The sequence below is a fragment of the Anas platyrhynchos genome, chromosome 3 (assembly GCF_047663525.1).
Source record: "Anas platyrhynchos isolate ZD024472 breed Pekin duck chromosome 3, IASCAAS_PekinDuck_T2T, whole genome shotgun sequence".
Taxonomy (NCBI): Eukaryota; Metazoa; Chordata; class Aves; order Anseriformes; family Anatidae; genus Anas; species Anas platyrhynchos.
In genome coordinates, this window is record NC_092589.1 from 86,379,304 (window position 1) to 86,390,154 (window position 10,851).

At 42.2% G+C, this 10,851-nt stretch overlaps 1 protein-coding gene across 2 annotated transcripts in view; it reads right to left on the reverse strand.

Moving 5' to 3' along the window:
• The window catches only part of SH3BGRL2 (SH3 domain binding glutamate rich protein like 2), a 37,770-nt gene extending 36,177 nt beyond the window's left edge, over positions 1-1,593 (reverse strand). The window contains exon 1 of one of the 2 annotated variants that reach the window (XM_072036249.1): positions 1,411-1,593. In XM_072036249.1, coding sequence (XP_071892350.1) covers positions 1,411-1,455 — 45 coding nt within the window. In that variant the 5' untranslated portion in view covers positions 1,456-1,593. The remainder of the gene's footprint in view (positions 1-1,410) is intronic. The other variant, XM_072036248.1, reaches the window with a different exon arrangement.
• Positions 1,594-10,851: the final 9,258 nt, after the last annotated feature.

Genomic DNA, 10,851 nt, shown 5'->3' on the forward strand with positions numbered 1-10,851 from the left:
ACTATTCTTCCCTGGCTAGATCATACTCAGATGTACTGCTGACTATGCAAAAAATGTTGATTATCACCAGTATGCAAACTGTTATTCCTGGTAGATGTCATCTTCTTGTCAGACCCAGGAAAAAAAAAAAAAAAGGTAGCAGATGAACCAGCATGCAAACTAAATTGCTTTTCAACCTCAGATTTGGTTTGTTGGGTTAATAGACAGTGAAGAAGAATTTATGGTGCTGCTAACCGGGTATTTACCTTGCAGGCAGAGGCAGGAGAAGGAAAGGGCAGAATCAAAAACTCCAATCAATAACCTATTTGCAGGCTGGTCAAAAGAGGAGATATGGTGATCTAATTATGTGGTCCTTCTCCTCCACCCCCAAGAAAATCAAAATATAAAACTAAAGAGTACTGTTTGAAACAGAAACTAAACCTCGCTATACCAGAGTGCCACAACAAACCCAACTGCCAGCGCAGGCAAGGAGAGGTTTCTGTGCCGGCTGCCTGATGCACACGGACTGCAGAGTCCTGAGGACGCTCGGTGTCTACTCAGCTGGCTACTGAAATGGGTAATTAATTTTTATTAGCTGTAACGCAGCTACTGAGCATCTTGAACGCTTCATGCCAAAACATATCAGCGCACATACCTGTCACCGTGCTGCTGAACTGAAAGCAAATACCAGGCGGTAAGAGACTGAATGAAGCGAACACACACATTAAACCTTTGGATGGGAAAAGTGCCACGTCCTTCCACAACACGAAACGCTGCTGAACCATACAGAACAGCAATTACATCTAAATCCTTCTGATGGCTCTCATTAGAGAACAACTTCAGCTGAACGCTTACACTCGGACTGCCTTCACGGAACCGAGCGCTGTCAATTTTCTATGAAAAATACAGAAACTCACGGGTCACACACAGAATTAATGCACCAAGAGGAGCTTCATTTAGGCAGAGGGACACGGTGATGCTTCTCCAAGCCGAGTCTGACAGGAGCTGTACCTTTTCCAGAGCAAGTGGGCATTCAGGGAGGCGAGGCTCGTCTCCAGGCTCTCATTTATTGCATTTGCCTCTGCCCGCACCGGGGTCCCCCCTCATGTGGGGGAGCTCAGCCCGGTTTTAAGGGCTTAAAAACCCTCCAGCCAGCCCCACACGTCCCCAGGACAAGCCCTCCTCAGGACTTGCCCCAAGGCGCTTTACAAACAACTCCGGCAGCCCCTCGGGGATGGGGGTGAGCCTGTTTTTTCCCCCAAAACGCACTTTATTTTTTTTTTTCCCCAAGACTCCCCTCAGCCCGGGCACATCCAGCCCCGGATCCCAGCCGCCTGTGGACACCCGGGGCCGTTTTGGGGTCTCCCGCTGGGCAGCGACCCCCGCCAACTACGGGGCGGGTTCACCTCAGCCCCCTCGCCCCCCACTCACCGCCACCGAGCCCGAGGAGGAGGCGACGAAGACGCGGATCACCATCTTCACCTCATCAGCGGCCACGGCGGGGACGCGGTGACGGGACGGGGCAGGACACCGGCTCCGCCGCCTCCTCCCTCCCTCCTCAGGCTCCCCCTGAGGCGAGCCGGCGGGCGGGAGCGGCGAGAGGCGGGCAGGTGGGGGCGGCGCGCAGGGGCCGCCGGGCGCTGTAGTCCTGCCGCCTGTGTGGTGTTAGGAAAATGTGGTGTGAGGAAACCTGCCCCAAGTGCTAAGTGCCGCCATCCGTGTGTGAAAGTCTGCCGAAGAGCTTGCACCGTGCCCCTGGTGTGCTGCCTGCTTGCCCCGCAGCACCACAGGTGCAGGGTGCGTGGTGCACAAGATGCTTAAATTCACCCCAAAGTCAGACAGCCTCACCAAAAGGGTCGTCCCTCTATGCTAGACATCCCACCCAGCTGCTCCTGGTCCTCCTGCCCCACACGGCGCTGTCCTCACTGCCCTGCCAAGCCCCACAGGCTGCCACTTGCAGGATGAAGGGGCACAAAATGGCAGCAGGGCAGGCAGGTGGCAGGGACAAGGCAGGCCTGCGGAGCAGTGCGGGCTCTCCCACACCTTTCAAAAGTATTAAACACCATCATCTATTTTCACTCACTGGTATAGGCACACAGCTCTCAAGCAGGGATTAGAACAGATGTTGTCAATCAACGGAATAACCCCAAATCGCCCTTTATCTGTCAGTTCTTCAATAAATGACAGAGAGGAATCCCTGCAGCCTTCCTTAGCTTAGGGGTCTGTGAGGGCACAGCTTTTATTTAAGTGCTTAAACCCCCCTATAACTGGTAGACTTCCACAAACTGCAGTTGTAACCTTCATCCTCTTAACTCTCCGCATATGGCCAGATGGTTACTCATTTCCCGTGATTAAGCTTTCTCCTCCCACGATTTTACCCCAATGGTGAAACTCTTCCAGACCTTTGCATTGTCACTGCACTCAGTAAATTTCCATTTTCCAAGCTAAGCATAGACCATGACTCTTGGCTTTTTGTTTCCTGGTCAAACAACCTTGACTGCCAACTATGTCCTTAAAGCTTTATTTACATTTCAATATTTATCATTTATTTCAGAATATGACATGTTTGTGGGAGTCATGGAATACACCTAACAAGAGCAATAAAGAATAATCAGGATACTCGGAGCTCATTTTGAGCTTAATTTATATCTTGTGGAAGGCATTGGCAGGCTTTCCCCTGGCTTCACTGTCCTCTGGAACAGAGCTCGGTATTGGCACTTAATGTACAGTCCTGTAATGAGAATTCAGGGAGCAATCTCAAAAAGGTTTATAACTATGCATTATGTGCTTTCATGAGAGGACTTGCTGAAAACTGAATAAACTGGATCTGAGTAAACTTTGGTACAAAGGGTAAAGTTTTCTGTATTGGAAAGTAAGTCTTTTGTATTCTTTCTTGCACCATCTTAAGGCAATGTTCTTGTTTCTTACTGTTTTGGTGCCATCTTTCTGCTTGTACATTAATCCTCCCATTCATTTTATAGTTGAGGATTCTATTATTTGACTTCAGTGCCACTGTCTTAATTTGAGTCCAGCTCTCGCATTGGCAACAACAAAACAGTGACAGTTAATTGGCAACAACAAACCAATTTACTGCTTAATTGCTGCTGAACAACCAGCAAGATTCTGCAATAGGTGAGTCATTATAGGAATTTGCTGGGAAATCACCATTACTTAGTGTGTTTCTTGCACACTGAAAGATTATTTCTGACAACACGTTTTCCTGTCCTTAAGTGTTCTTAAGAAAGTGAAGATGTTTACTTTCCACTTACTGCCCTATTTATTCCTCTACTAGAAAATATTATGTTTAATATTATAGCTGGCTGTACTGTTATTATGTGAAATAAATAGAATCAGGGCAACTCAGTACAGTAGGTTGTGTTTGATTCTATCACAGCTTCAATATATAGCATCAATTTATAATATTAGTAACAGCATCCCTCTAATAAATTTCTTACACATAGCAAAACGGGAGTAAAAAAGATAGGGAAGTCTGGTTCTGAGTGGTGCTGAACATCTTTCACTTTGACTAAGCAGAAGAGGATGCTGCCCATCCCTCACAGACAACCTTGACACAGAAATCTAAACAAACCATGTGGCAAAGTCTGAAATAGAGTGCAAAGGCACTAACTGGGAAAAGTACGACAAGTAAACAAGAAAATTAAGAAATTCTACAGGGACCGTAAACACTGCAACTAAAGTACTTTTAAGGTTGTTTTCTCTTCCTCTAAGAGTTCTTTACTTTGGCAGCTCCAAAAGCTACAAATACAGCTTCCTTTCTCACCTAGAAAACAAATACCTTTCATTTCATTCCTCTTGACAGTATTACTGAGCTGCATAAATTCTCAAAAGCTATGGGAAAGAAAAGGTGGTAGGAAAGGTAAAAACCAACACCTGTTAGAAAAATGCAAACCCACTACTTCATTTCAAATGCCCTAAATTGATCCCCAGCTGGCCACGCCAATACAGGTTTTCCTTACTTTTCTAGAGTCTCCCTTTTGTTCCTGCAGCTCTCAGGTAGACCCGAGATTTACAAGTTGTATTCCAATGAATTTCCTTGTAATTCTCATTTTTTTTTGTCAATTTATGTCAATTTCTAAAGTTTGGGGCTAAAAAAAATCTTGCAGATTGCTGTAATTTCTCAGGATCAAATTTAGTGTGGCATGGGCTGGAAAGCACTGGGAATCCAGCTAACTTTCTCATTTCGCTTTTGTTAGTGTTTCTGTTTAGACCATACGTGCTAAGAAGCTAGTTCTGCCATGGAAGTAATGCAGACAGGAAAAAAAAAAAAAAAAAAAAAAAAAAGCGCCTTGCACTGAGAAGTTAAAAATTTCACAGCTTGTAGAGTGGCCTTTTAATTTACATAGGTCCTAAGCAGAGAGCTATTACTTTGTGGAGTGTAAAACCTATTAGACCTCACCACATGATATTTTACATTTTCAGATGGTGAATGGGTTAAGGCTGGTTGTCAGGGTTCTGCAGCTGCTGCTGGTAAATGTCCTGAGGCCATAGCTCTGACTCCATTTCTACTGTACAATTCTAATGACTTGAAGACCAAATGGTACAAACATTTAGTTAAGTATAAGGAATGTGATAAATAAAAGGCATCATTAAAATGATTTATGAGCAGTTTTTCATGTTTACAGGAGGTGCAGAAACACTGCATTCTAAGACTGGAGTTGAAAACGTGAATTTATTGTGGGGTGCAGTTTCTAAAGCTTGTATGGTAAGAATGATTCATTGTTATGCCAGATTTTCATGGCAGATTAAACAGAACTTTACTGCTGCTAAGGTAGCAAACAACACACAAAACCAAGGATTGTGGATATGTGAAAGGTATGGTAAAAGATTATTTGTATAGCAAGATGCAACAAGCATAGGAGAGAAATTCTGGAGATATGGGACATTATATTCAGGCCTAAATAAGGGTATAAGATGGCTTCATCTCTCACTTGGAAGAAACACTCTGCCTGGGACATTTTAGAAGTTTTTTGGTTTGTGGATTGTTGGTACTCATCATTTATTCCTGTGGGACTTATGAAAGTTTATTAAGAATCAGTAAATTCACATATGGTCTGCAATAATCCACATAGTTGAAATTTCTAAAGAGGTCTTCAGCAGCCCTTAAAAATTAAGAGCTTAAAAAAGTATCACAATATATTGAAAACCACTGCCTTCAAGTGTCATTAGAAGCTTGGAGAATCCTGAGCAATCATCCTTGGTAGAAATCTGACCATCATCCTAGGAAGCAGCCAAAGGAGAAGAGAGAGCAGAGTACTCCAGCTGCAATGGGGCTGCAGAGCATCAGTAGCTGATCTCACACTGCAAACCCCAGGAGAATGTGGATAACTTAAAGGCTCTAAAACATACAAAATGGCCAAGGGAATATGATGTAAGTACAGGATTGTTTCACTTGTCAAGTAATGGCAGTTAATGTGGTGGCTGATGGCCTCTAAATATCCTGGCTAGACACAGCTCCAAAGCATATAAGATGAAGTAGTTTGGGGCCAGATTCTGCACATACTTCCTGGAAGCCACTGAATTTTTAAGGTATCAATTTAATCATATAATAAGTCTCCAGGGTACATTTTCTAAGTGGTGCATTAATGCCTGTAGTAGTGCATTGTGCATAATGTTATGGCTCTGCCTCTACATGTACAACAGGTTGAGCAACTCACTGTCAAGATCACCCTATCCTTGGCTTTGCAGGTTTTGTAAATCACACCGAAGTCTCCCAATAGCAAACTCACACAGGACACTGTGCTTTCCAGATCCTTAATCATGACCAGGTGTTTACATTCGGAGCATTTCACAGCTTTATCCACCGTCAGATTTTAGAGATAATGTCAACAGAATTAAAGAGTGTTCCAAGATATTTTTAGTTCTTTTGGCTCGAATTACTCTGAAGCTGATTTTGTCATCTAAAGCTACTATAAAATGCAGGTGTTAAGGCAGGCACTTGGGAAGGGAGCTAGAGCTGGAACAATTTTGACAAAGGTTTCGATTTGCACTTTCACAAACTTGTGGCATGCTGAGGAAACCAGAAAGGTATTGCTGTTCTGTTCTTGATCGGTTTTGTACCATCTCTTTATAACCTATAGCAAATAACAAAAACAAATCACATAGCTTAGTGAGCCTTCCTTCATGCCATTTAAATCTAAATATGCCTAGATAATTCCGAAGGTAAGAGTCCATTCTTTTCAGCTGCTGCCCTTTAGTTAAAGCATTACTAGTTGTTAGTATCCGTGGCTGCTTTGAGGCTCTCTGTGAATTCCTAATACTAAGGACCTTTGAAAACCAAACCATTTTCCTGTAAAGTCCATCATCCAGTGTAACTCAGTCATCTGACTTGCAGTAACTGAACCAGAAGGTAAAAACTTCTTCCATACTCTCAAGGTATTAAGTCATTCAACATTCCTTAACCTTATAGCTGCATCGCCTGAAATGTAAGAAATGCCAGAATTCGTTTTGCACTCATGCCTTTGAAGATCCCACTGTTTCTGGAGCTGTTGTCTCTGACAAAGGAGCAGGAATCCAAGCAGGTGTCAGTCAGCGTCCAGCCTTCCATGCCATAAACTCTTCCAGCCCAAGATATTGCAAACAAATCAACAATTTCAAGCCAAACAGACTTGCAGTTCCTGGTGAAAGCAAACTTCTGAGCAGCTTTCTTTGTTTTCACAATTTAGCAAAAGGCTTTGTCATGATCTCTGCTAACCTGAGTAACCTTCAGTAATGCAGGAGAAGTGGGTCAGCAATAATATTTGTGTACCCAAGGACAAAGATTGAGCAATCTTGTGGAGAGTAAGAGGCAACTGAAGACATGAATACTGGCAACTATCCTAAAGTGTGTGCATGAAAGAACCTAAGAATAGTTAATATTTTTATAGTACTCAGGAGTTCTTTAGATACTTCACAAAGCACAGAGAAAAAATCCCTAATTTCAAAAGGAGGGATAAATTTGAGGATAAAGATTATGTGTGCGCTGCATTTCAAGCATGGGTTCAAGCCCACAAGCAGAGCTGTGTTTGCCATCATGTTCACATCACGTGGGCATGAAACTGTTCAGGCACAGGTCTGAGGTGGCCTTTGGGAACCAGCAGGGAAGACTCCTGGGCCCACACTAATCATTAGCTCCGAGCCAAAGGCATCCTCATTTGTAGTATGGTTGCACCAGGTTCTGGTGCAGCTGGGCACGCTGCAGATGTGTCCCATCTCTCTGGAGGTGGTGCTGCGTGACTGGCAGAGATCTCAGGCTTTATAAAGGCTGTGAATTTGACCCTAAAAGCAGTGCAGCCAACCTACTGGCATCCTTCTGGACCTGGGGTGTGCTGCCCAGTCGGCATCACACACTTGGTGGCCGGGGACCGAGGAGAATGGTGGTAGAGGTTGAGGTGGGACAGGTACAACCCGTGCGACTGATGTGCTGAGGAAAGGAGCAGATAGGAGGCAACGAGCCACACTAAACAGCAGCTAAAGAAATGAGAAATCATACAGCTTCTCAAACGAAGTATATACAAATCATTGCCCTTCCGTGTATCTTATTCATCTCAAACCAAGCTCTTCTGTGCTGTGGGCCTGCCTGTCAAACCAGATACACTTTTTATGCTCTTTGGCAAAGTAGCCCTGCAAAATTTGCTTATTCCTTTATTTATTCCTTTCAGACTTGTAGATCTTCACAGCATAAATTCTGTTACGTTCTGCATTTCCACACTGCTGTATCCCTGTCCTGGTTTTGCACCGTGTTTTCTGAGACCAGAATGTCAGCACAGCTGTTGTTTAGTCTCAGAGCTATACAAAATGCATTTTGTAGTGCCATAATTTACTGGGGAGCTAGTGGATAGCAACTAGTGTTTTTCCATAGAGGAATAATTAACCTGTTGTTCAGTTCTAAAACCTGAAGTGGTGAAAATGCTAAGTAGCTTTTTTAGCACTTCCCAAAAGATGGCTACAAAACTCAGTACTGTGACCCCTCGTCACATTTGACCTTACCTGCTCTTTGCAGAAAGCTTGACATGCTTTGTGTCCATGCTTTTCCACTGGGAGAGCGGCTGGTTGACACAACAAGTATGTGTTACTTTTGTCAGTGAAGGCACATCTTAGGACAGCTTCCAGACTATTTAGAGCATGACTTGGATAGCAAGAACAAAACACTAATTCAACGCTTTTTAATTAATTGGAAAAGGCTGGTGAAAGGAGCACAACTGGTCTTCATCGGAAAACTGTAAAACAAACATGGCAAGCCAAATGAGAAGTTATGAGAGGTTAGCTGAATTAAGCTCACTGCAAGAAATATTATTCCTTGATTCATCATCATGCACAGGCCAGACATCTCAGGATGCAAGCTTTTTCTGTTTCACTAAACAACAGACACATCGTGCAGCCAGCAGGGCTGAGTCTGCTCTTGTAATGATGACATGGCAGGAGTAAGCATGTCAAAGCTGTTATTGATTTTGTTTTCTAAATGCAGCTGGACTCAACTAAAATTACTTTCAGAACAGCAGGTATAAAATAAGTCATAAAGGTATGGCCAAGCAAATATGTTACTAAACCCAGTAGCAAACTTCTGCTCTCAGATGCTTTCAGTGATGAGTTTGAGAGCAAAATCTGACCCTGGACTATGCAAAAAATGCTAAAGATTGGATTCAAATTTAAGAGATAAAATGATTAATGAGGTTGGGTATCAAATAAAAAGACATCTCAAATCTTGAAGTTTAGCCTGTTTTACACAGCATACCTATCTGAGTCATAACCTATTTTAGCCATGAATTGGTCAGCATAGGCTGCTTCTAGATAACTCCTGAAAGAGAAGCTACCATTTAAAAAAGACTCATTGATAGTTTTTCTTAGCTGTATAAAGCTCTCTTTTAACCACAAATAGACAAATATGATACCACTGGTACTTCAGACCCTAAGTGGGTAAATATCTGTCGTGCCCAATCTACTTTCTGCACCTGAAAAACAAAACAAACAAACAAACAAACAAACAAACAAAAAGACCCAACCATGAGATAACTTTGACTCAGTATTAACTTCTAGCATTGATGACTGCGGTCTGGGAAAGTCTGAGGAATATTGGTCTCACCACAGTGGATATGTTGGTATCGTAATCAGATGCAGCATTTCTTAAAGCAATCTAAATAAACTGCTGTAAAGCAGACCCTTTCTCAGAGTTTTTGGACTTCAAAATCAGCTGACTGGAGGCAAGTGTCGAGGGTCCATGAGGTCAGTAGACCAGCAAGGTCCAACAAAGACCTCAAAGGTTTCAAAGAATGCAAAAATACTGTTTCATATGCCCACAGAGCCAGTTCAGCTTCTTCATTTCAGTTCACTTGTCAGCCTCCTCATATAATTGTTCAAGTCTGTATCTGCAGTCCATACTCCCACTGAATAGGCCTGACTAGGGCAAGCAGGATTTGGTGAAATAAATGGGAATGTCAGTGTGAATGTGTGATGCTCAGCAAACTTGCAGATTCAGGCTGTGACATAGCAACTGTGAATGACATGAACTCACACAGCAGATTTCTTTTTAGGATATGACCTTACAAACTTACAAACTAAGAAGCCTGTGGTGGTTCTGAGTTCTGCAGCTCACCTGGTGTGCAGCATCTTTCTAAAAGCACTTCCTAACAGTCTCTCTTTCAATCTTTCTTTTGGGATCTTTCCATTTTGCCACTCACTGGGATGCAGTTATTAAGCCTGACAAGGAGTAGGTAATTGTTACTCATGGTTTTCACACCTACATACATCTCTACCTTGCTCAGACTCTGCTTAACCTGAGGCATCTTCACAGTATCTCCATGTTGCTGTCACTTTCAAGCCTGTGTCGTCTCACCTGCTTATCCAAAAGCTGCTCCTAGATGTTGAACCAATGAGAATGGTTTCTGTGGGACTTTGATTTTATGAAGATCATGGCTGAAGATTTAGTTTCTCTCGTAGGCTGGAATTTGTGCATTAAGAATAAACCCCTTTGGGATACAGGGCAAATTTCTTGCGAGGCTGATCAAAAACTGTGCCATGAACTTCCCCAGGAACTAGGGGCTATTTATACCTCTTGGTGAAACTTGCATTAGAAAATAAATAAAAGCAAGTGAACTGGGTTATATTTCTTCTATGTTTAGACTTCACAGAATTCCAACAGAGATAGGAACCTTTGTCGGTGAAGCAAATCTTTTTTGTCTTTCACATGGAAAATTAATTTCTTGTGCTGATATGAGAAATGGAAGACTTCTCCCAAATGTTTTTAGTGCAACAGAGCTTGTCCTTGCACAAAAGCAGCTCTTATATATATATATATATATATATTAGTATGGACTTATTAAATTGGAATTATATCTGCCTACATAATACATTTTATGATATTTACATTCTCAGGAATTAAGGAGATTAGAGGAGAAAATGAGAAGAACTGCATGCAGTCTTAATCTCAGCTCCCTACTTTTTGGTTCTTTCTCTGACCTTGTAGGTTTTGTTTGTTTGTTTGTTTTTGTAGTATTGATTTATAGCATTTCCTTACATATTAGTTTTTGTTGTTGATGTTGTTGTTGTTTTTCTAAAGGATTTGCTGTCCTGATTTTTGGAAACTATTTTATATTTGTTTATTTTAATGGAGAAAATAAGATTTTATTTTTAGTTATAATAAATGATTCATAGCTTCTAGGGATCATCCAGGGATTCCATTCATAGTTAATGATTAAAATGCAGTAATAAAACATGCAACGTTTGAAAGCTAAAAGCGATGCCTCTGAAGGTAGATCTTTGACAGAAATTGCTGACAGCATCAGAAACTCTTCCTCTATAAATATATATTCAGACATTCTAATTTCTCCATTTATTTTTTCCCTTTTGCTTTCTCTCTCTTGCAGTTGTCTTCTATTT